Genomic DNA, 26,293 nt, shown 5'->3' with positions numbered 1-26,293 from the left:
AAAAGTCTCAACACCTGTCAATCTAGTCAGCTTTCCAATACACAGAGATAATTGGTAAAAGCAATACTATAAACCCAAATCCGAAAAGCACCACAAAATAAGTTATCATGACCACACTATCACAAGACTGTTGTATCTAATCAAATGAAAAGAAAAACTATCAAAAGCACTTTCTTTTAAACTTACAACTTGATAGAATGATAATATTTGGTTTCATTTTGTTCTAGCTATTCGAACTTTAAGTTTGTGGTATTCCTTTATTTAGTTGTGTAACAACCTCCCCAAACTTCCATTTTTTAGCATTACTAGAAAAATATTTTTCCAGAATCATTTCCTAAATATTTCCTAAAATATTTCTCAATGTAATAATTTTATTTAAAGCCAATTTTATTTAGAATGTTTTCAATTACATCTAAAATAAGTTGAGTCCATGAGATGCCACATTACCAGGGTGGTATTAAATAATTATTACTTGTGTCAGCCAGCAAGATTAAAATGAAAATTGTTTAAGGAAATGAAAACACCATCTCCATTTAAATTCTAAACACAGTCAACAGAATCCAAAATGGAAAAAACAAAATAAATCTCTCCAAAGACTCAAAATTTTAACCTTCATTCCTTGTAGCTGTAACATAATTGAACCATTCTTTCACACTTGCTACTCCATGGGGTGGATTTTCATGGCGACGCCTTGTTATCTTGGTTATTGTTGCCATAGGACTTTCCAAAGCACCACATGGTTTGGTAACCATAGTATTATGACCCAGGTGAAAATCTAGTGTTTGTACAATATATGTAGAATGATCACTGGAGCCTACAACAAAATAAAAATACTTTTTTAAAGTAATAAACCATATTTAGATTCAAGATGATAATTGTGGCCTCAGAGCTATAAATTCAGTTGTCATATATAGGAAGGCTATAAAAATGAAGAATAAATGAGGATAAAAACCAAATAATTCACAAATAATTCTTCTATTAGTGGTAATTGGATTTGTCCCTAGTAAGATGAAGAAAGCATCAAACATCAAACATTTTTTTCCCTCAATGTAGAAACCACCAAGTAGAAAAGTAAAGCTCAAAGGAAATGGGTTTATCACTGTAGAGATAAAAGCACAGCCTTGCCTATATATTTTATAATATAGTCTTGACTGGCAAATAATTTCCTCACACTACCACTATGTTGCCTTCACTTCATGGTTTTATAAGGAAGATTACAGTAACTATTACCATGACTTATGTTTAGCCACAGCAGCAGAAACTTTAATTGCCTAAGTAAGAAACATGGAGTAAGATGGCAAGTTCAGAAATTAACATGTTCCAGACATTATAAATATTGACTCATTGGCAGTGAACTCCTTAACATGTCAGATACATGCTAACAAACAGAGATGGACTTCAGAAATACAATTGTCATTTATAGTCATAACAGAAGATAGGAGAAAGTAAAAGCTGGAAATGTGTCAGTTTACCATCTTCCCAGATTTTCTGAGCTTCAGTCCAAAAAGCAATATTTGGTTCTTCTAAATGAAAAAGGGCCCAAGATTTTGAACGAAAATTTGGACCATGAAAACATGCCAGTGTCATATGATTTCCATGTAAGCTCATTGATCCTCCAAATTGCATTCCATCTTCTGGTAATGGAATCTGAAATAAGGATATGTGGCATCCTGATACCACCTTCAATACTCCAGGCCAGTGTCGATGATGTGCTGCATCAAGTACTGCAAGAAAACCAAAAAACACATATCCTGAAGTGCCTAATGAGTACCCTTGGATAGGGTAGAGTGAGGCAGCAAGTGGCTACTTTCTACAGTCTCAGGTGAGGGATGAAAACAGTGTCCAGTGCCTGTTAAACATTAAGCAATAGCTAATAAAGAGACATTCTAGGAAAAGACGCTGCATGAGGATGGATATAGCTAAGGAAAGTAGTAACTTGCTAAAAATAATTAAAACTAGTATGTCTGAGGCTGGGTGCAGTGGCTCACGCCTGTAATCCCAGCACTTTTGGAAGCCGTAGCGGGTGGATCATTTGAGGTCAGGAGTTCGAGACCAGCCTGGCCAACATGGTGAAACCCTGTCTCTACTAAAAATACCAAAATTAGCTGGGTGCGGTGGAGCACGCCTGTAGTCCCAGCTACTTGGGAGGTTAAGGCAGGAGAATTGCTTGAACCCAGGAGGCGGAGGTTGTAGTGAGCTGAGATCGTGCCACTGCACTCCAGCCTGGATGACAGAGTGAGAACCTGTCTCCAAAAAAAAAAAAAGAAAAAAAAAGAAAAACCAAAACCTAATATGTCTGTAATGATTAATGAGTTACAAAGTACTTGCATGGAATTTTATGTAATTCTCAATTCTCATTATAACTTTGTAAACTAGATATTTCATCTTGACTGATTTCAAGTGAATAAGCAGAAAAACAAAGAGGTTAAGTGAACCAGTAACTGGAAGACCTAGAAATCAAATGCAGACCCCCTTATTTTAAGTACTGCTTTTAAACTCATATTCCTTTGCTACTCAAAGGTCAGAGGGCCAGCAGAATCAGCATTGCCTGGGAGCTTGTGAGAAATGCCGACTCTTAAGCCCACCTGTACCTACTATATCAAAATCTATATTTTAATAACATCTCCAGGGGTTTCAGATGCATGTTAAGTTTGAGAAGCACTAATCAAACATACAACGTTTATTTTCCATTTATTCCAATAATGTTCCTTTTGGCTGTTTTCCGTACCTCTCACCCATAATCCAACCAAAGATCATGAATTGTATTCAGCTAGTATGTTTTCCTTTAAACAATTCCCTAAGCCTTTATGTTTGTTTTTTGTGGCGAGGAGTTTTTTTGAAGAATCCAGGCCAGGCATTTTGCAGAACATCCCTCAATTTTTATATGCCTAATATAAATTCTAGTTTAAAGGAAATACATGGACTACAGGAAAAACATAAATGACACCACAAAGAAGTAACTGAAAAAGATCTAGAAGGTAGGGAATTCTTTAGGACAGTTGGCTACATCTCTTCAACAAGTCAGTTCATATAAAAAATGAACTGTGCTAAATTAAAAGAAGGCAAAGGAACACAACCATATTTAACCTGTGACCTTGGATTGGATAAACTGGTTTGGACAAAACCATTATAGAGGACATTTTAGATCAATCATGGAAATTTGAATGTGTTTTGAAAGCTAAAGGAGATAATTAGCAAAATGGAAAGTTGGAGATTGTTGACCTACAAAATGGTATGAATTTTGATATTTTCTTAAAATGTACGCATATATACAGATACACAGAAAAATATCTGGAGGTGTATGCTCTAAGGTGTTCACAGTGATTTCTGAGTGGAATGTGATGGTTTTATTTTTTGCTTCTCTTGTGTTTTCTAGTTTTTTTCAATGTATACATATTACTTCTGTGATAATAAAGTTATTAAAAAGCTATCCTCATTCTGTTTCTCACCACTTACACCTCTATCATCCTAGTGAAAGCCACCATTTCTTGCCTGGACTCTTGCAATGGCTTCCTTACAATAATGATGTAACTATGTACATAACAATGATAATGGTAATTATTGCAATGGTTTCCTTCCATTCTTAACTGCCTATAGTCTGTTCTTCACACAGTAGCCAGAGTGAGCTTTAAAAGGGAGTATTTTTTGAAAAGATAAATCAGATATCAAATCTGTTTAAAACTCTCTGATAGCTAACCATCATATTAAAAATCTTACCTGTAGTAGACCTCTGTGAATTCATGTCCGGCATTTTCGTCCTTGCTCATTTCTGTTCCAGCCACAGTGGCAACCTTAATGATCCTCAAGCCAAGTTTGTTCCTACTAGGGGAACTTTGGACTCAGTATCCCCCGATGCCTGGAACTCTCTTCCCCCACATCTTAGCCTTGTTCTTTCATTCACATTTCCACTAAAATGTCACTTCATAAAAGGCCTAAATGATCACCCTTTCTAAAATAGCTATCCTCACATTTAATCATTTTCTATATTCTTCCCGTTTTGTTCTTTTGCTTAGCACTTCTCTCTTACTGAAATTATCTTATATATTTAGTTAGTAAATTTATTATGGTCTTTCTCTCCCATTAGAATCTGAGCTTCATGAGGGTAGTGATTCTGTCCACCACTAGATCTCCTGTGCCTAGAATAGTGCCTAAGCACATGGTTGTAGCTTAATATTTGCCAATTGAATTACTAAGTGAAAATAATGACCTGCTTATCACCTAATAAATCCAAATTCAGATATTCTGACTCCATCGACATTCTAAACCAGAACATGATATTCTCATAAACACTATTCAAGAGCGTGGAGTGGGTATGGATGCAGATGCACTGCAGCAGGGGGAAGAGATAACAAATGATGTCTTCCTAAATGATGGCCTCTAATTCCATTGGCAGGTAGAAATTCTGGTCCTTTGCTAACTGAGTGAGATAAAGAGCCTGTGGGCTATTTTCTAAGTGGGGCATACAGATTATTATTATTTTAAATTAAGAATGTAACATATTTAGTGAAAGATAAAGCATATATAAAAGCTTACTTCTAATTCTTACATTGTTCTTGTGAACTTTTTTCTAGGTTGCTAGTCATTGTCTTTGGTGGAAGGTAAGGAACTGGTCCCCAGGTAGACAGAGCTCGTTTGCTGGTATCAAATTGTTGTGTGAAAAATTCCTGGAGCTTCATTCCTATTTTTATCAGATCTGGTGTGGTTGACCTTGATATCATTACTTGGAAAATATCCCACTTCAAATCTCCATGGACGAAAATCTCACTAGAGCATAAAACAAAATCTTTGTCATATGTCTTACAGAAGATACTCAAAAAGTACAAGAAACATTTTCTTCCCCCGCCCAGCTTTTTAATTTGTGTTAATTGCATAATAAATAAGAGTTTTATAAGAAAAATTGCTGTTTTCTCACCAGATGATAGACAATATGTTGAGAACAGTCATGTAAAGTGTCCAAAAAGTAATCCTTAATAAATACCTTTTATCAGTTATGCTTGAATCCAATGTATTATACAAGTTTACTTTCCATTCATCCTGAAGCTTAAGATCAGCATTACTGAAGATGCCCATGAGGATACTTGAGCCCATGTAATCAACACGAGCTTCAGTAGAACCCATAGTAATCTGAATTTTGTGACTGGGTTGCTGATTTGGATGTTCAGAAATATGAGCTAAAATAGAAACAATAATTAATTTTGACAGACATGTCCATGGGAAAACCTCATGAGAATCCATCTCCAAAAGCGTTTTTTTTGATATATATATCTTAAGGATATGTTAGGTCAGTTTTAAAATTTCAACATACCAACCATCTCCAAAGCATTGACATCTATGGTCCCTCCAACTACTCCTCCTTTAGAATCTAATTGTGATCTTCCCAGACCAACAGACATGCTGATCTCTCGATCACGATTACTTCCTACTGACAGACGGCCCTGGCTCTTCAAACCACTAGTTGTCCAACTAAAAAATGAAAAAAAGGTTATTATATATATAGCTTCCAGTGTCATGAATTAAAACAGGATTTAAATTAAAAAGGAGTTAAATCAGATTATTTAAAAGGTCAAGTTTGACAATGAAACAACATACTTTATATAAAAACTGTGTGGTAAATATTTGAATATTAACATTGATAATGAAGCTTTACTCCTAGCTAGAAAAGCTAGAAAATTACCCTGTTCTCCTTATAATTGATTCCCTTTTTATAGAACATATATTTCATGATGTTTTATATTGCAGTATCCTTAGAATTAAGCCATTTTCAGGATAAAACATTTTATATCGTTTACTATCTTTTTCAAATATTTAGCATTCAAAAAAGGTTCTGAATATCTTTACTACAGTAGAAGAAAAGTTACAAAAATGATTAAATACATTTCCTTTGTATCTGAATAGCTTACGTTGTATTTCCCATTACATTACTCATATTCATTTGAACGTTTAATTGCTTCAAGTTGATAGCAAACACGACAAGTGTTTCCCATGGGGTCCCTTGTTGGCTTGCTGCTTTGTTTGATTTGTTAAAAGGAGTTGATGTTTTTGAAAGTGAATCTAAAAATAGAAAAATCAAATACATGTTCATTCACATAAATGCCAAGCTAGTTACAAAGCAAAAACTATTTTTATTGCTATAATCCAAAAAGTAAAAATATAATATTCTTGTATTAGAATCTAATGTTTAATGGTTATCCTATTGCCTCTAAAATAATAGTTACCACTTACTAAATGTTTATAAGTGCTGGCAGCTTTACCTCTTGAAAGCTCATAAAATTATGTATGGCCCCCATTTTATATGAGGAAATTCTGGTGTGCATGGGATATAGCAGCACAGATCATGCATCACCCTAGGATTTTGTTTAACAAAGAAGAAAATCATAAGGTGCTGTTGCCAAATACAGGACTCAAAGGCAGAAACCATTCTGAAATGCAGATGCCGGTTGGGGTGCCTGTCTTTTGTGTTCTTATGGACTTCGTATATATCTTGAATCCTGCATTTGCTCATTATATTTTAATCTTTTGACGAGAACTACATCATTCATTTTTATACAATCAGGCACAAGTACAAGACCAAGCCCATATGGAGCACACAAACAATATGCTAATTCCTCTCCCCTTATCTATTTGTAAAGCTACTGGCCATCTAGCTGTCTTGATGGCAATACTTTGAAATATTTGTTTTGTTGTTTTTACTGTGTTGGGGATTTTTTTTTTTTGACGTGTCATAAAAACCTCAAGAATATATTTTCCTATAGTTAGGGCTGAAATCTGAGAGTGACTAAGATTTTATCCTGAGAACACTGTAGGGCTACTGATAACAAAAATAGCAGTGTTACCTCTTCGAGGAACTGAAGAATCAGATACACTCCTTGATCTTATGGAAGCTGGGGATTTTAGGCTCTGTCCTACTGTCCCTGGTGACATGGTGCTGTTTGTCATATGCTCATTGAACACATTAGGTGACTGAGGCATGTGGGTGAAGGAGGCTGACTGACTTGGCTGCTCCCAGGTCTTGCAGTAAGCTTTTCTTGATGATTCAGGGGAAAGGTGTTGGCTTACCCCTTCAATGGAATCAGGTGTCCCTGGGCCAGATGCTAGTAGAAAACAAACAAAACAAACAAAAAATCCAAAGTAACAGGGTAAAATCCCTATGTTATAAAATAACTTCACCCATCCATCATTTCTAATCACATTGCATATTCCTTCTAGTTCTCTATTTAGCAGCTGTACAGCAATTTACAGTTTGCAAAGAACATGCCAGTGTTTTGTTTAAACTCCATGAAAAGAGCAAAACAGGACCTCTGGTCTCAGTTTACAGGTGAGGGAATACACTCAGACTTAGGGTTTCTCATATTTACCTCTATGTAACTGACTCTAGTTTTCATTTCCAAAAATCTCTTGATTTCATTACCTACAACAATATCTAAATCCAGCAGACAAATGCAGGCAAGATAGTAACATGTCCCCAGCATCTTCTGTTTCCCATGCTTCGCTAACCATGATTAACTTGGATATTTAAAAGGATTACAGAGTAATCATTATAGAATAAATTTACTAACAAATTAACTAACTTATAAATTTACTAATTTGTTAGGATAGTTATAGAATAAACTATATTTATTCAGCCAGAATGTAATCTCAAAGAAGACAAAACTTTTTGTCTTTTTGGTTCTCTAATATATCCTCAGTGCTAATATATCCCTTGTGGTTGGCATATTAGAGGGGCCCAATGGACATTTCTTGAATGACTGAACGCATCACATGGTACACCCTGCCAAGTAAGATCACGTTTGTGTTATCAATTGTAGGTCTTGCTGCTACAGTAACCAAAATTAAAATTACATAACAAGCTTACTTGGCAAATTTATAGTTTGGTCTCCAAGGAATAGACGTCTTGCAATACTTCTTCTATACCATGCTCTTGGAAATGCCAGAATTTCACTGAGTCGGCGCATATCATATTTAAAGGAGGCAGACCCTATATCACAAACAGCTGATACATAAATAACATTTGTCAGTACAGATTTCTAAAACCTTTTATGTTTTCACATGGTAGGTATAAGACAGGGTTATTACACAGCTGAATTATACTTAAGTTACATATTATGATTAGTAAGTGTTACATTCTTCCACAAATTACAAAAACAGCACATTCTAACACTGTTAGTACCATTTCCCTTTTTTGAGGTGATGGCAAGTTGGAATTCTATTATCACTTTATCATGAAATCCTCAGAGAAGTTCTAAAGATCAGTCTGATAGCCAGCTTTCAATTTTAACACAACAGTCTTTTCTATTATGGAAAATGAATCATCAGGATGAGCTGGTATACAAATTTTCTCAAAAGGAATTGTAAACCAAATAGCTGTGTGGCAGGGACTACTATTTTCCTATCAGACTAATAGCAGTGACTTTAGACAAAAAACATTTTGATGGCCTTCTTCCAGAGTTCTGCTCTGGAGCATTCTTCTACTCCTGTTGTATGTGCTCTTGTATTCTTCTACCATAGTTTCTGTAGGGTTTACATGCCAATGACTCCCACAGCTAAAATTTCTGTTTTTGTCTGAGCCCATACCTACATAGCGATACCCGCTAAGTCAGTTGTCTACCAGAACCTTCCACCTAAATGTCCTATAGACATTTCCTTCTTTATTTTCTAAGTTAATGGCTTCACTGCTCCTTCAGTCATCTAAGCTAAAAGTTTGAGGCATTCTTGTCTCCTCTGTTGCCCCTAATACAACTTATACTTAAGTTTATGGATTCTCTTCTATCTCTCTTGAACCCACTCCTCATTCCCTTTTCTCCTTTTTTTACTGCCACAGTTCATGCTCTCATCTACTATTTCATAGTCTACTTCAGCAGCCTCCTCAAGCATCTTTTCTTTCCTGTCTTTCAGGCTACCCTCAACTCTCTTTCTACAACACCATTCTGAAGCATCAACCCATTTCTTAACTTCTAATGGCTTCTCAGTGCCGAAATAATCAGAACCCAATTCTTTAGCATGGCATATGATATGAGTCCCTCCACAATCAGGTCCTATTTTATCAGCTTTACCTCTAGCCTCTCTATTTCTGGCTCCATCCACTTAAACCAATTAAATGTTCCAACATTTAATTGGCTCCAACCAATTAAATGTTCACTTATACCCTGTGCTTCAGCCACAGCAAATCAAAGTATGATCCAGAAGCATACATTTTGATGCTTCTGTGCCATTGAATACCATGTTGCTACCTCCAAGAATATTCCTACTCATTTTTCAAAATGTGGGCCAAATAACATTTCCTATGTGAAGCCTTTTCTGATTTCTCATACAAGACAGAATTTATTGTTTCCTTCTCTTTGTAGAAAGCTCCATTATAGCATTTATTATCCTGGACTTATTTATTTGTCTACACATAAGACCTTGTCTTATTCATGCCTGCTCCCCTCAATCACCTAGCAATCTCAGGTAAAAGTTTACCCTAAAACACAGGCTTAATATATATTTTCAGAATATTGGGTTAAGTGAACATGCCATATTTATTTGATTCATAATTATGAAAGTTTCTACTCAGTATTCTGGATTCTTCAGAATGTCTATTTGCATTTACTTTTAAACACTCAAATCGCAATGTAAAGGAAATGACTTGCCCATAGTTATATAGATGTTTATAAAACCAGCAGTACACATGCACACAATTCAAGGTTTTCTGACATCAAGTAAACATTTTTAAACATCACTCATCCCGTTTTAGTGTTTTAAGCATTTACAATTAGAAGAACAAAAAGAAACTGTACCAATTCATGGTGGAGAAAAAGTGAAGAAAAGAAGCAACTTTTACTGATTTAATTAGGCATACTTGGCCCTTGGGTGATATGTCTATTTATCTAGAAATTATATTCCTAACATTTATGACTTGGATTGACACAGTACCGTAGGCTGGGCATTCCTCTCCTTTATATCAACTTATCACTGAAAGCTTAACATTAAGTGACTTAATATTTAAACACTATTAAAACAGAGGCCATTATTTAATTTTGGAAAACAGTATTTCAATTTAAAAACTATAAAATTGAGTACCAGATATATTTATTAACGTAGTATCCATTTTGCTTGAAGACTTGCTTACAGACTGACTTTCAAAAAATGAGGCACCTCCTGAACGCCTGATCCGTGACAAACTCACTTTTACAAACTCAAGGTTTATACTGAGTGAATCTTTTCGACCAGTGACTGAAGTGGGCTCCTCATCCACATTCCCTTTAAAACAAACAAACAAACACAACCTCCACATCTATATATACATATATACACACAGCTGTCTAGTTAGGTGAAAATTATCTAATATACTGTAATATGCCATGAATTAAAATCACTTGAGGTAAAAATTTAAGCAGAGGGATCTAATGAGCATTAGCATTTCTAACAACAATTTAAGAGGTTCAAACCCACAAACATAATTGGTGATTTTTACAACCCTTCTCCAACAATAGAAACTAGAATTGACGTGGAATATATGTTTTCATCATTTATTTAAATACAAGTCAAGAGTTAGTTACTAATAAGAAGCTTTTATGCATTTGCAGTGTTTTATCTGCTCTTCAAAGTGACAATGAAATTTAATTTCACTAAATGGCTGACTTAAATTATAGTCTCTTTTTAAATTAACAATTGTGACCCATGCACTTTAAAATTTTACTTTCTACACAGTTTGTTGTATAAATGGACAGTGATTTGCTAAGACATTTAAATATTTCAATAACATAAGTAATCTCTGATATCCAGAGATTACTGTGCTGTGTATACTGCTTAGAAAATATTCTGAATTTTAAAATTCTTGTATAATTAATTCACCTGAATTACTTATTGTATATGTCTACTTATTACGTAAATATGAGATAGGTATTATCAAAGAGGAAAAATATAAAAAGCATCTGATCTTGGCTATGTCCTTATGATTTATGAAAATAAAGCTTGAAAGCTTGAAAAGATGCTGTAAATCTGAAAAAGACATAAACATGCAAAGTATACCTAATCCTCCTGATCCAGGTGTGAGGCCAGAAACAGCAGTTTTTTGTTTCCCTGCTCCATATGGATGAAATACATAAAGGGAAAAGTCAGACATGCATGCAGTGAAGCTCAAGCCGGATGAACTACTGCTGGAACTGGTCAGGTCTGACTGACTACTACTATGTCGACTTCGGCCGAGAGGGCTGCCTAATCCCGATGAACCTACAGTGAGCACAGGAAATTGAAAATATAAGCTACAAGAAAAAAAGGCCAGTCAATAATATGTTCTTAAGAACCAGACATGACTTCAGAATAAAATGGAAACACTCAAACATCAGATCAATAGATTTAACAGATCAATAGATTTAAATCCTTAAAACTGAAATAAAGACTTAGATGTATTTTCCAATTAATTTACACCAGGGTTGAATACTCTGTTCATCCTTAAAACAATTATTTTTATATATATGTTTGGCCTACTGCATGGTTTCCTATTTCTTTTCTCCTTCACTACTAGAAGCAGGCAGTGGAAGAGGCCCAAAATAGCTAGGGCTTAAGCAAAGTGGGGGAGAACATACTGTAAAAAAATCCATATCATATACTTGGAGTCCACATTTCAGTAGGTGCAGTGGAAACAGGGCAAGGTATGCAAAAGCAGAAAGTAAAAAAATCTGTTAGAGAGCCAAGTGTCCTTGTTGGTAACATTTACTAGGGATGGACAGGTAAATTCCAAAAACATAAAAAATATGAGACCATTTGAATGGATTATTAAATGATTTTGCTGGTGATTCCAAAATGTATGTCCAGACCAGACCTCCTTTGGATTTATATATTACAACTGCCTACTTGACCTCCTATTAGAATGGGTCACAGGCATTTAAACTGAACTGCACTCTTGATCTTTTTCCTTGAATTTGTTTTTCTTCCAGTGGTCCCCATCTCCAGTAAATGAATACTTCCATGAAAACAGCTCAACCAGGCTGGGCACAGTGGCTCATGCCTATAATCCCAGCACTCTGGGAGGCCGAAGTGGGCAGATCACGAGGTCAGGAGTTTGAGACCAGCCTGACCAATGTGGTGAAACCCCATCTCTACTAAAAGTACAAAAACTAGCCGGGCGTGGTGGCACGCACCTGTAATCCCAGCTACTCAGGAGGCTGAGGCAGGAGAATTGCTTGAACCCAGGAGGCAGAGGCTGCAGTGAGCCGAGATGGCGCCACTACACTCCAGCCTGGACAACAGAGTGAGACTTAGTCTCAAAAAAATAAATAAATAAATAAATAAAAAGAAAATAGCTCAACCAAAACCTGGGAGTTATCTGTCATCCTTCCTACTCCTGACTCTCTGTCATGCAATTTATCATTCATCATTTCTATATCTCAGGCATATAAGATCTGTCCATTTCCTTCCATCTCACTGCTGCCATTCTAGCTTAAGCAATTATTAACTCTGCCTGGACTGCAGAAATGGCTCTCCTTGCCTCATGCTACTCCAATCAACTGCCACACTGCAGCTGGACTGGTATTCTAAAAGTATGTATGTGAATCATATCCACTCCCTTGCTTAACCTTTCAGTGGCTTTCCCACATGAGTTGGCTCTTTCCTATCTCTCTAAACCTTTCTTATGCCAGTCTCCACACTTAACAATGGCTTTTTTTTTCCTTTTTGTTATTCAGAGTTGACAAACTGTTTCTTCTTCGTGCATTTTGTATTCTCTCCTGGGAGCGTCCGTTCCCCCAGTTCTCTGCTTCGCTAACCCATACTTCACGTTTCCATTTAAAATAAGCTTGTTTGCTGGGCTATTACTTGTTTCTCCAAATTCAGTTTAGGTTCCACATTAGTAAGTATGGACCACATCTACTAGCTAAGTTCACTATTACTATGCCCTAGCACTGACCCAGACCACAAAGTAAAGATCCTTTGAAAGAATGGATATTGTCGCAACCTATATATTCTCATCATCATTCCTTGAATAAATAATGATAAAATGAGGAGTGCTATTCATTTATGTTGTTTTCTAAGGAATCATAAAATTTGGGCATAAAAAATTTCTCATTTCATATTCCTTTCACTACCTATTCCTAGCATGGTGCATATATACTGCTATATTAATTTAAGTGCTAATAATTTATGACATTATGACAGTTTGTCATTAAAAGATTAACATTCCAAAAGAGAAATGGGCATGGGCATATATTTACCACTCCCAAGAAATAGCTAATAAAGTAATAGAGTACAGATTAAAATAATAAAATCCAAATTTAATCCATCACATTGACAATGATTAAAATTAAATTTAAAGCAGTGTTGGGAAGAATACAATGAACTGGTGTCCATACACACTATGATGAGAGTGTAGAAATCTTAATAGTCTTACCAGAAAGCAAATGTATCAAACACTTTCAAAATGTTCATATTTCCTAACCTAGAAATTCCACTTTTAAGAATTTCTCCTAAGAATATATCTTTGTTTAAAAATATTTACATACAAAGATGTTGATTTTAGTATTATTTTGAAAGCAAAATAACCCACAGAATCTCAAGTATATGATCAAAACAATGGAATATCTTATAGCCATTAATTTTAGAGATGAATATTTAATAATTTAGGAAAATACCTATGATACTTTAAATTTTAAAAAGTTACATAGCCGAAGAGGCCATATTTCAATTTTTGCCTTGGAAAAATATGGTATCACTACAGAAATGTTGTAGTGTTATCGCTGATAACACTAGTTATCTAGGATAAAGGGATATTCTCATTTTCATTTCACCTTTAGTACTTTTCATTTTCTATAATGAATAGTGAGTGTAACTTTTAAAATCAGAAAATGTTTTTCAAAAACCAACACTACCACTACAATATTTTGTTGACAACACAACTCCAACAGCAATATTTTGAAGCTAAGTACTAGATAATGGGTGACCACATTAGCAAAAGCTTTATTTCTAAGATATCAACCTTTTTGTTTTCCAATTTTGTTGTGAAAACTTTCAAAGATTCACACAGCAAAACAAATGATTTCCTATAACCATTTCCCCATTAATACAAGTAAATACTGTGTTAAGAGATATAATTTCAATTTTTCAAAGATGACTTTTGGGATGCTTTCTCACAAGCCAGTTTGTAATAATTTTTCCAACTGATGCTTGATGAGATTGTTAGAATAAAGATTTGAATCTAAGATGACTCTCCAAAAATAGGACCCAAAACCTAAGCTGTATTTCCTTACAAATCAGAAAGGTATTTCCCCCTCCACTGTCTTCATGCCTCTCTCAAAAATGGAATTTGGGATTTTATTTTTTTCAGGCTTAATGCAAACCTTCTCAACCTTGCCATTATTGACATTTTCAACCAGATAATTATTTGGGAGTGGAGGGGGTTGTCATATATACTATAGAATGTTTAGCAGCATCTCTGGTTTCTCTTCTAGCTGCCAGCTGTACACCCTCAGTTACGACTATCAAAATTGTCTCCTAATATTGCCAACAAGATAGCTCCTGGTTAAGAACCAATATTTTAACGACATTCCAGTCTTCTTATCAGTTTTCATTCAGTCTAGTCTCTTTTTTTCAGAGGTATTCAATAAAATTTTTACCATTTGCATGTGTGATCTCTATTTCATTTTTAGGACAGAAGTGGCACCCAGCTTTAACATAGTGAGGAATGCCTATCATCTCAGGAAATCAATTATATTTTAAAAACAAAACCTTTATGAAACACATATTTGAGTTATATAACCAAATTTGCCATTTAAAAATACATATGCTACTGCTACTTGATACAGTTTTCACCCAGTGTGATAAGAAATCCCTGTAAGGTAACACTATGTTTCTTATTTTCCATTTATAATACTGATTACTCCTTAATGTCAAATGTAGCTTAAGATAAAAGATATTCAAAAGTACTTGAACGTGTGGATTATTATATAGTAGTTATGTCATAGCGCTTGTAGTATGTACATTCAAGCCATATTCAAAATGCTAATTGCCATTCAGCTAAAAATAGAAACCAAAGGGTAACTCAAGTTCAAATAACACATGAAATACACTCAAAACATTGGTCTACTATAGATTTCTTTCTATAAATAATTCTCAAATATTCCCCTTTTCCAAATATATTTTAAAATATGTATTAATTACTATTAAAATATTGATTTAAAAATAGTATTTGGCTTTATACTAGAGGAATAAAAGAACATTATCTATACCTGGTATTCCAGTTTTGCTAGCAGAAGTCTTTGTTCCACTCTGAGTAGCATTACCTCCAGGGGATAAAGTCTCTGCAGGATATGTAGTCCCTAAAGTCTCCAGTTCTCCTCGGTTTGAAGAAAACACCAAATCCAGGGATGGCAGCTTTAACATGCATTCTACTCTTGATACTGGTAAACAGCTAAATTTGATCTGTGAGGGCTAAAAATAACAGACAGCAAAAGGTTTCTAGGAACTGGATAAAAGAAAAGTTTTAAACAGAAATAATATTGAAATGTTCAAATAAACTTAAGAAACATTTTTTTTAAACAGAAAGAAATAAAGTATATCACCTGAACTCATACATAAACCACAACATCTACAGGAAAGTTAAGAAATTTCACCTTGGATTTCAAAAGTTACATTTAATTTCCATTTCTGTCTACATATATTGATCATGTTTACTCATTTGATACTTAAGATTTTGTGTTCATTGTCCTAGCTTTTTAAACAGAAGCATGATATAAAAATCAAAATGTATAAACAAAATGCTATCATTTTTAAAAACCTAAATATTTGAGGAGCCATCTCAGAACAATAAGACAGTTGACCCTTGAGCACCACAGGTTTGACTGTGCTGGTCCAATTAACATATGAATTTTTTTCAGCCAAACATGGATTGAAAATACAGTATTTGGGATGAAAAACCCGCATATACAGAGGGGTGTCTCTTTTTTTAGTAATTCCTCAGGGCTGACTGCGGGACTTGAGTATGTGTGGATTTCGGTATACATGGTGGGGGGCAGGGGTAGTCCTACAGCCAGTCTCCTAAGTACACGGAAGGACTGTATTTAGACATTTAGATAGTTCAGAACCTTAAAGAAATTTATGCTCATATTAAACTTGTTCATAATTAACAAAGGTTGGTTTTTGTTTTTTTAGAGACACTCTGTTTTTTTAGAGACCACTCTGTTGTCCAGGCTGGACTACAGTGGTACAATTATGGCTCACTGCAGCCTTTGAACCTACCAGTCTCAAGCCATCTTCCCATCTCAGCCTCCCAAGTTGCTAGGACCACAGATACATACCATCACGCCTCGCTAATTTTATTTTATTTTATTTTTGGTAGAGATGGGGTCTCCATGTGTTGCCCAGGCTGGTCTCAAACTCCTGGGCTCAAGTGATCTACCTGCCTCAGCCTCCCAAAGTGCTGTGATTACAGGTGTGAGCCACTGCACCCAGCCCAAAGGTTTTATAACCCTCAAACCCTCATTCATTCTGTTTTCATCAGACCTTTAAAAAAGCTAGCTAAAAATTCTGGAATGTAAGACTGAAGCTCTTTTGGCCACATTACTGTTATAGAAGATAGTTGGAACAGATGACCATTAGTGTTTCCTTTACTCTTAAGATTATTAGATTTTAATTGAGGATCAACTAAACCCTGAAGTTTTGATACAAGTAGTTTTAAATCCTCCTTGATAAACAGATTTAAATATATACTATATTTGGTATAGTATATATGCTAATATATATTTTATTATATATAATATATACTAATATATTTGGTATAGTATATATGCTAATATATACTCCCAAAGGCCTATTGGTAGGACTGCATTTTAGAATAAAATATTAAATAAAAACTAGGTAACGCTTAGCAAAAATTTTAACAAAGGTACTATTGTGACTTTATATCTCAATTACACTTTATATCTGCCCAGAAAGAACTATAATGGCAAGAAATTAAGGTGCCAAAATAAAGGCATAAAATGCTCAAAAAAGGGTTTTAACTTAAATATTTTTATTTTTGTCACAGAAGTATGAGCTTTAATGTTTGAAAACCCAAAGATCTATGAAACTTCCCGGTAGAAAAGTGAATATAGATGATCTCCAATTTAGGCTGGGCGAAAGTGATACACATTCAGTAGAAGCTGCACTTTGAGGACCCATACAACCATTCTGCATTTCACTTTCAGTACAACATTCAATAAATTACATGAGATATTCAAGATTTTATTATAAAAAAGGCTTTGTATTAGACGATTTTACCCAACTGAAGAGTAATGTGTTCTGAGCACATTTAAGGTAAGCTAGTTTAAGCTATGATGTTCAGTAAGTTAAGTGTATTAAATGCATTACTGACTTACGCTATTCAGTTTGTGATGGGTTAATCAGAACAGCATCATAACTTGAGCATCTGTATATACATAAAATTTTACACATACTTCACACATATTCTGGCAACCTCCAAGCCATCACAAACATACTAAAGGTTCATGAACCTGAGGTTAAGAAAACTTTTAAACAGTAATAATGTTGAAATGTTCAAATAAACTTAAGAAAAACATTTCTCTTTAAAACAAAAAGAAAGAAATGAAGTATGTCACCTGAACTCGTACATAAACCACAACATCTACAGGGAAGGAAGAGTAAGCAGATGTTGAAGACGACACTAGTGATGTTGTTGATTCTTCCATAGGATCTGGTATTTCAAAATGTCCCATATCTTCATCTTGTGAGCTGACAGCTGTTTAAAATATTTGGTTAAGTTTTATTATTAGATCAAAGGCAAACTATTTATTAAAAGATCCTTATTGTTTATACTAGTGAGATGAAAGGTATGAACACCCGGAAACATTTGCTTCTGTAGCCCTTCATTCTATACGTTTTTCCCTGTTCACACCTCTTGCTCATTCCCCCAAACTCAAATTTTCCTGCTGCTATACCAAACACTGTACAAAGAAGCTAGTGATTATATCCTTGCCCTCAAAGAGATTCCAGTCCAAGGAACACACTAAGGATGTAGAACTTAAATGTTAATTTTGTCATTAACTAGGTGGGGCCATGGGAAAGTTATGTAACCTCACCAGGACTTAGTTTCTTCATTTGTAAATGACAATTAGATGATCTCTCAAGTTCTTTTACAGTTTATAATTCTTTAACATTTATAATTGCATATATTATGTAATAATGTATAATAGCATTAAGAAAACCTTCTATATAATAAGATCCCAAAATATATGTTATGGGGAGGTATATAAGGATGCTTACCTGTATAATTCCTTTCAATTGGTGTAATTGGGATAGTTTCCAGAGCTTTTTCCAGAAAGTCTAATAGGCAGGGACTAATAACCATTTCTTCTGGCAATGACTGAAGTGCTACCCAGGCATATAACTTGGCTGTTTTTACTCCTCCACTTCCTTTTCCTTTGGCTAGAACATTTATAAATTCCATTTAATGGATTTTATAAAAAGTTCCAATTAAACAGAAATTTGAATTATATTAAAGTTTAATCAAGCAAAGTACCTCACATTTAAGGCCTTACAAGAAAATAATAAAAGTAGCAGGTTGATAGGAATGATATGTTAATGTTAGAATACAGAGGCGATTAATAACATATAATAAGTTGGTTATTCCTACTTGCTCTGTGTCACAAGTTTTGGTCCAGTTTTTCAGCTTTATATTTTGGTTAGTCTCTCATTAGCATTAGTCCTTTTGTCCATTTAAGAAGATATAGAGAACTTTAACAATATTTAGTGGCAAGTGAAGAAAAATGTCACTGTTTTCAGGCTTTCCTGTGCTTAGCTTGCATGTATTTATAATGCTTCCCTATATGGGATGCCATTTCTCTTTCCTTTTACCTAACTAAATATATCTGCTTCAGGAGAATGAGTAAAACATCTAAGACTTAGTTAGCTTTGGCTAAGGTTTCCAACTTTTAACATTTATTAGTTGTTCAAATCTAGGAAAGACATCCAACTTCTATGAGCCTTAACTTTCCTCATTTATAAAAGGGGTTAATAGCTGCCATGCACTTAATGGACACAGATGTGCCTTGTTAGCTGAAAAGTGATACTAGGCATTCTCAGCATGATTACTATTTTAAAAGGTTTATATATCAAGTTTTGTCTCCCAAATGAAACTTTCTCAAATAATTCTTGTCTAGTCTGATATTCCTTTTTTTTGGAAATCCTGCCATGTATGTACGGTATCATTCATGTGCTATGGTAGCCAGATTCCAAGATGACATTCAATGATCCTTGCCTCCTGGTATTCATGCCCTTGTGTAGTTTACTTCCGTACTGACCTGTGTGATGAGTAAAACCTTGTGGCAGTGATGGTGTGTGACTTCTAAGGTTAAGCCATAAGAGATAATGCAGCTTCAGCCATGTTATCTTTTGGATCACTCCTTTTAAGGGAAGTCAGCTGCCATATCATTAGAACACTCAAGAAGCCCAGTAGAGAAGCCCACATGAGAGGAACTGAAGTACCAATTAGCCAGTCACATGACTGAGACATGATGGAGGCAGATGTTTCAGCCCCAGTCAAGTATTGTCATCTGAATACTTGACTGGGGCTGAAAAATCTGCCATGACTGCAATTTTGTAAAAGACCATGAGTTAGATCCACTGAGCCAAACTGTGCCTACATTTCTGATCAACAGAACCTGTGGTTGAGGTTATAAGCCACTAAATTCTGGGTAATGTGTTATACAACAGAGAAGTAATAAATGTGGTTAAACCCAGTGTACTCTCAAGTTTGATATTTCCATCTGCTCATAAGCTCCCAAATTTGAGCTATATAAAACTACTTTTTATATATACAGACCTAAAAATTTAATTAAGTAAACTATTTGGTATATTATTTATTTTATAACAGATATTCTAAAGTAATGTCAATTTCAAAAACAGGTGAAAATGGTTGGCCCACACTTCCATATATGAAGTCTGTATAGTCATTATTGACAAATGTATGTCCTTTTTTCTTAAACATGTGCATTGGAAAGTCTCAAAAGAGCAAGTAGGTAATAACCAAAAATTTTTAAAATGACAAAAAATAAAGTATATACTCCTTAAATACCTGCAGGAATAGGTGGGGGCTGGGGAGGAAGTAAGGTGTTAGTCTTGCTCTGGACAGTGCAAGGTAAAGGAGGAGAAGGAGGAGATGTTGCACTATCTTTCATACCATACAGCTTGGACTCTTTGGAGAGTGTTCTTGGCAAGGAAGATCCCCTGGAGGCATTAGGTGATTCAGTCTTTAGCGTCTTGGAATTGTAATGCAACTGTATTGAAATAAATAAACTTTTAAAATTAAAATTATGAAGATGAGGAAAATCAAGAAATATAGAAAAATGTGGTAGAAAGAACATTGGAAGTCAGAAGACTGTTTTAACTTTTAAAAGTTAGCTTTGTGATCCTGGCAAGTTTCTTTGCTTTTATTCATTTTTTAAAATAAAAAGGTCATTTCAGATAATCTTTAATGTCCTTTCGAATTGAATAGTCTATGATTTTATAATTCCAGAATCTAAAAAATTGTTGTTTAATGAAGTTGCACTAGCAAGGTTTAGCAAGTTTGTTACGAATATCAATTTATTAAAAAACCGAACTTCTTTCCATCAAACTTTCATGGAAAATGCTACATAAATGAAGTGGGAACCTGCAGTTTTGATGTTCTTCTGTCCAGAATATGGCTATATTAGACAAAGAAGTCACTAAGTCTCATTTTAATATAATGAGAAAAAGATGAACATATATGATAGAAAATAAACATTGCTACCAATAGTCTAATCCCTTACCCTAGGCAATTGGGTTTTTACCTTTACATCAACTCCAGGAATGTAAAATACTGTTGTTTCTAAGTCACTAGGCTTTGTCTGTAGAGATGATGGCACTTTCTTGCCGGTCATTAAATGGGTGGTAGAAGCATAATTAGTTTGAAACTTCTTCTTTTTTGAAGGTGAATCTTGATCTAAGCTCCTGGAACTTCGATCATAACTCCTGTAAACAGAAAAATGTTCTTATCTTTTTAAAAAATGACACATTTATCTTTTTGTTTAAAAGCAAACTTTTATTTTTACAGTAAATGGAATACAATCCTTCATTTAAGAAGTTGAAAAAAGTAAAGTTCATCAGTATCTCTAGCGAGACCGGTTAATGCCTTGCATGAGTGATGTAAATGTTGTATGTTCCGTAACTATACAGGGCAGTTACCTTTATTCTTTCCTAAGGTCGTGACTTTCATTTGAATATATTAGGTTGAACCAAATGAAACTGCCCTTTATATAGTAAAAATACAGCTAAATATTAGCAATTTATTATGGGTTATGGTTCAATCAAAAATAAACTAATAGTCATCCTTTTATCATCACTACTACATTTGTAAGACATTTTAACCGTTTATAGTACCTTTTTTATTTTCTCTTATTTTATAAAAGCCTCAATTAAATATTTTATTATGGAAATCTTTGAACGTATAAAAAATAATCAGAATAGTATCATTAATGATCCTCCATGTTCCCACTACCCAGTTTCAATAATTGTCAGCATTCTTTTTATCTACATCTCCACCCATCCGCTCAATTATAACTATTTTTTTACAGTTCATTTTTAGATTAGAAAAGGAAAACAAAATTTAAAGAAAAAAATGTTAATCCTGTTTATATCATCATTTAGTTAGTGATGTAAACAAATAGTAAAGCTGCAGTTATATCCTGAACACAATTTCAGTCTACTGAGGTCTGTGTAACTGTCTCCCAGTCTTTCTTATTTCTTTATGAACTCATCAAAGCTCTCAATAACCAAGATACTTCTGAGCATTGTGTTGTTCTTTAAAACTGAAATACGTATAATACAGGGACAGACACTGAGAAATTCATGTGTGTTAAAAGAATTCCAAAGATATAACTATTTTAATTAAAAAATTTGCAAAAATCTAAATCAGACATCCATTTCTAGTTGCCAGAAAATATTATGCACTTGTTTATAAGAAACTGTATAAGAAATATACACTTGACCATTATAACTATAATTACATTTACACTTCAAATCTGCATTTTGGGATGGAGAAGTTTGTTATAATTCAGTGACATATGAATAGTATTTCTAATAGATAAAGTTTCATGTATCCTTTTCCAATCAATTTCTTACCTTCTCAAACTTATATCATCATGTTCTTGTAGAAGGGTGGTTGGGTGGAGTACACATTTTCCACTATCAATTTCAACCCGTATATCAAGTTCAAAGTCAATATTTCTCTCTGTAGCTGTGCCACTAAGACTTCTATTGACTGGTGTTGTTGGCCAGCGTTCTGTAAATAGCTGATGAACAGCAGCAAAGCCTGTTGCTTTTTTACGAGATGTATGTCTACAGAAAGAACAATTGATCATTACATTGTAGTAAAATGAGAGTTCTTTTTAACAAACTAGTTTCCAACATGTTATGTGAGCAACAGTCTGTAAATAAATTTTACTATTTTGTAAATTCACATGAGTGAGTTTAATGGAGCCACACTTTATTCAGCTACTATGTACTGAATAACTATTATATGCCAGGCTATTTGCTAGGTGATGAGGACACAGACATAATCACCACTTTTAAGGAGTCTGAATATCAGTATATAAAATATACTGTGTATGTTGGAAAATATTTCATTTTCTCAAATTATAACATTTAAATGTTACTTTCCAGATTTTATTAAAGACAGAACAACAAGGAAAGAAAAATAATGCCATGTGCTCTTTAACAAATGGTGCCGGAAAAACTGGATATCCACATCAAAAAAAATGAAATTGAACCCTTATGTTATACCATACAAAAAAATCAACTCAAAATGGATTAAAGACTTAACACCTGAAACTGTTAAACTCTTAGAAGAAAACATAGGGAAAAGGCTTCATAACACTGGTCTTGGCAATGATTTCCTGACACCAAAAGCACAGACAACAAAAGTAAAAATAGACAAGTGGGACAACATCAAACTAAAAAAGCTTCTGCAAAGCAATGGAAACAATAGGGTGAAAAGGCAACCCATGGAATGGGAGAAAATATTTGTAACCATATATCTGACAAGGGAGTAATTCCCAAAGTATGTAACAAAATCCTAGCATTCAGAAACCAGAAAAATCCGATTTTAATAATTGGCTAAGAACTTAAGTACACATTTCTCCAAAGAATCAGCCAACAAGTATATGAAAAGGTGTTCAATATTACCAGTCATCAAGGAAATGCAAACCAAAACCACAATGAAATATGACTTCATACCTGGTAACATGACTATTATTTAAACAAAAAGCAAAAACAAGTGTGTTGGCAAGGACATGGAGAAAACAGAATCCTTGCACATTTTGGTAGGAATGCAAAACAGAGCAGCTGCTAGGGAAAATAGTATGGAGATTCCTCAAGAGATTACAGTAGAACTACAACATGATCCAGAGATCCCACTTCTGGGTATTTATCCAAAAGAATTGAAATCGGGATCTCAAAGAGATATTAGCACTCCCAAGTTCACTGCAGCATTTTTCACAATAGCCAAGATGTAGAAACAACCTAAAATGTCCATTGACAGACAAATGAATTAAAAAATGTGGTGCATACATACAATGGAATTTTATCAGCCTTAAAAAACAGATGGAAATGCTGCACTATGTGACAACATGTATGAACTTGAGGACATTATGCTACATGCAGTATGCCAGATACAGAAGGACAAATACTGCATGATTCCACTTACATGAGGTATCTAAAATTGCCCAACTCATAGAAGTAGAGAATAGAATGGTGGTTGTCAGGGGTTGAGGGTTTTGGGGGAGGTTGGCCGTTGCTAATCAATCATGTATAAAGTTTCAGTTACGCAAGATTAATAAGTTCTAGAGATTGTGCCTACAGATAACACTATTGTATGGCACACTTAAAAAGGTGTTAAGAGGGTAGATCTCATGCTAAGTGATCTTACCAAAATAAAATATTTAAAGAACTTATCAAATTGTATATCTGGAAAATATGGTTACACTAATGTAAATTATATCTCAATAAAACTGACAAAATAGTTTTTATGAAGGCAACGTAAAACATAAAAAGTAAAGAGATATAGATCATCTGTCCGGGAAGGCAAATGTCTGATTACTGTTAAGACAAAACAAAAAAAAAGGGAAGAATTTATCCACACAACTATAAAGTAATATTTCCTATAACCAAATTTATATTCTAAGAAATACCAAAATACCTAGAAAAATTGTTAGAAAAGACGCAAACCTGGACCACCATGAAATTAAATATAATGACAAGATTCTAAAAATGTCCAGGAAGAAAACAGATATAAAATATCAAAAAAACTTAAGTCACATTGACAGAACTGAAAAAGATAACCAGCATATGCCGAATATGGATGCTGGAAGATAACAGAACAGTTTTTCTTACTTAGGAGAAGAAATACATATTAGACTAGAATTCTGTTCCCAACGCAATAATAAACACAAAAATAGTAAAGCTACTTTAGACATGAAGAAAATGAAGTAGATCTGCAATAATAACTTTTCATAGTAAGTTATTTGAGAATGTACTCCAGAAAAATGAAGGAATAAAACCAAATATGCTGATGTATGGGATTCAGCAGTCAGTGGCTTCAGTCTAGGAAAGGGAGGAAAGAATCCCTAAAGCTCAAAATGTAGAAGATTGAAGATAGAGAGTTTCTTATAGATCAGCTTTTGGTTACACTCTTGTGCTAAGCCAATTTCTCATTATTTATTACCATTATTAGAAACTCTTACTATTATTATCACAACCTTACTTGAGGGTGGTTTAAATAGACCAGTTCCAAAGATCCTTGCCGCTCCTCTTGAGGGCATATTCAGAGCAAAGTTACACATATGTCATTTATTTCATTAACACCATTTCATGTTATTTCTTTCTTCTAAGAATTTGCTTAAGTCTTTCATCCATTGCTAACCATTTCCCTTTACTACTTTTCTTAACTAGCCTTCACCATTACATATCTCCTTGCTGCAATCTGTTAATTTAATGCCACAGGAATACAGCCCTCTCCTTTAATTTACTCGTAACCCCATCTTTATTTCCATTTTATTTTAGATAATTAAACTTAGGTGACATGAAAAAAAATTTAAATTTAAAAAATAATGTTATATGGAGCTACATCACAATAAACCATGTGATAAATTTTATTAAAATAAATTTTATTTTAATGAGTCTCTTAGTCTCACTCAAGCGAGGCACATTAAAAATGTTTTTTGTAAAAGCTGAGTTATATATAACATTTTGTGCTCATTTCTAGATTCTGAAATACTACATTAGGATCTTAAAATAAGGTTACTCACGAGGGTTTCCTGTAAATATAAAACCTTTCCCTCTCATGGTCTTCATCTTTTTCATCCTTCTCGGAATCTTCACTGGTAGAAGACAAACTGTCATCCCGTCGGCCCTCTTCAGTTTGGAAAGGAATGCCTGGTGAAAAGCCTCCTGGAGTTTTGGGAGAACTGAACACAGAACATGATCCTTCACTATTTGATGAATAATGGGATGGACCTTCAATGGTTACTGACAAAAGGTCCAGTTCTGTCTCCTCTGGAAACTGATTGTAAAAAGAAAAAACATGAATCAGATTCATATTTCAATTAAAAAAAGGAAAAATATATAAATTTAAACATTTAAAAATTATCTCAGAGTTGAATTTCTTCACTCTGAACTGAAAGAAAGGTCAGATTCATGAACATATGAAATAGTACACCAAGGAAGGAAGCAAAAGGGCCAACCACAGAAAGTTACACTACTGACATACTAAAAATCAGAATGAAATTTTACTTAATATAAACATATATTACTGTATCAATAACACTGTAATTCTTTAAAGCAGAAGTTAAACATGTGGAAGCAAAAGAAACATGATTAACTATAAATCAGAATGGCAAGAGCAATTAGTGATGGAAGAGCATGCAGTATCAGTACAAAGTTTATTGTTTTCTCATCATGCTAGTAGATGCTTTTTGGGGATCTTTTAAATGCTAGTAGATGCTTTTTGTGGATCTTTTAAAAGCTAGTAGATGCTTTTTTGTGGATGCTTTTTGTGGATCTTTTAAAAATGAGCCCCACATGAGTTAAAGAAAAATGTGCAAATAGCCGAGTAATAAAACATGTATCAATCAAACTGAAGAACGCTGTATTTTAAGGTAAATACAGTCGGCTCTCTGTAAACACCTACAGATTCAATCAAGTGCAGATGGAAAATATTGGGGGAAAAATAAAAATAATAGTACAATAAAAAATAATACATATAAAAGATTTAACAACTGTTTACAATAGCATTTAAAGTGTACTACTAGGCATT

At 34.2% G+C, this 26,293-nt stretch overlaps 1 protein-coding gene across 13 annotated transcripts in view; it reads right to left on the bottom strand.

The window, feature by feature from the left end:
• BLTP1 (bridge-like lipid transfer protein family member 1) overlaps positions 1 to 26,293 on the bottom strand; it is a 215,442-nt gene that overhangs the window by 8,120 nt on the left and 181,029 nt on the right. For 9 of the 13 annotated variants that reach the window (XM_055385628.1, XM_019025467.4, XM_055385633.2 and 6 more), the window contains 17 exons: positions 25,287 to 25,540; positions 22,105 to 22,320; positions 20,775 to 20,955; positions 20,039 to 20,240; positions 18,229 to 18,390; positions 17,565 to 17,704; positions 15,198 to 15,399; positions 11,008 to 11,208; positions 10,057 to 10,236; positions 7,853 to 7,990; positions 6,834 to 7,091; positions 5,901 to 6,051; positions 5,306 to 5,463; positions 4,979 to 5,171; positions 4,547 to 4,764; positions 1,473 to 1,724; positions 611 to 814 (listed from right to left, as the gene is read on the bottom strand). In XM_055385628.1, the coding sequence (XP_055241603.1) occupies positions 611 to 814; positions 1,473 to 1,724; positions 4,547 to 4,764; positions 4,979 to 5,171; positions 5,306 to 5,463; positions 5,901 to 6,051; positions 6,834 to 7,091; positions 7,853 to 7,990; positions 10,057 to 10,236; positions 11,008 to 11,208; positions 15,198 to 15,399; positions 17,565 to 17,704; positions 18,229 to 18,390; positions 20,039 to 20,240; positions 20,775 to 20,955; positions 22,105 to 22,320; positions 25,287 to 25,540 (3,310 nt within the window). Of the gene's footprint in view, positions 1 to 610; positions 815 to 1,472; positions 1,725 to 4,533; positions 4,765 to 4,978; positions 5,172 to 5,305; positions 5,464 to 5,900; positions 6,052 to 6,833; positions 7,092 to 7,852; positions 7,991 to 10,056; positions 10,237 to 11,007; positions 11,209 to 15,197; positions 15,400 to 17,564; positions 17,705 to 18,228; positions 18,391 to 20,038; positions 20,241 to 20,774; positions 20,956 to 22,104; positions 22,321 to 25,286; positions 25,541 to 26,293 lie in introns of those variants that run through there. The other 4 variants (XM_055385634.2, XM_055385637.2, XM_055385636.2 and 1 more) reach the window with 2 other exon arrangements.

This window comes from Gorilla gorilla, chromosome 3 (genome assembly GCF_029281585.2).
Source record: "Gorilla gorilla gorilla isolate KB3781 chromosome 3, NHGRI_mGorGor1-v2.1_pri, whole genome shotgun sequence".
In the NCBI taxonomy this organism is placed as follows: Eukaryota; Metazoa; Chordata; class Mammalia; order Primates; family Hominidae; genus Gorilla; species Gorilla gorilla.
This window is presented reverse-complemented; position numbering and strand designations above follow the sequence as displayed.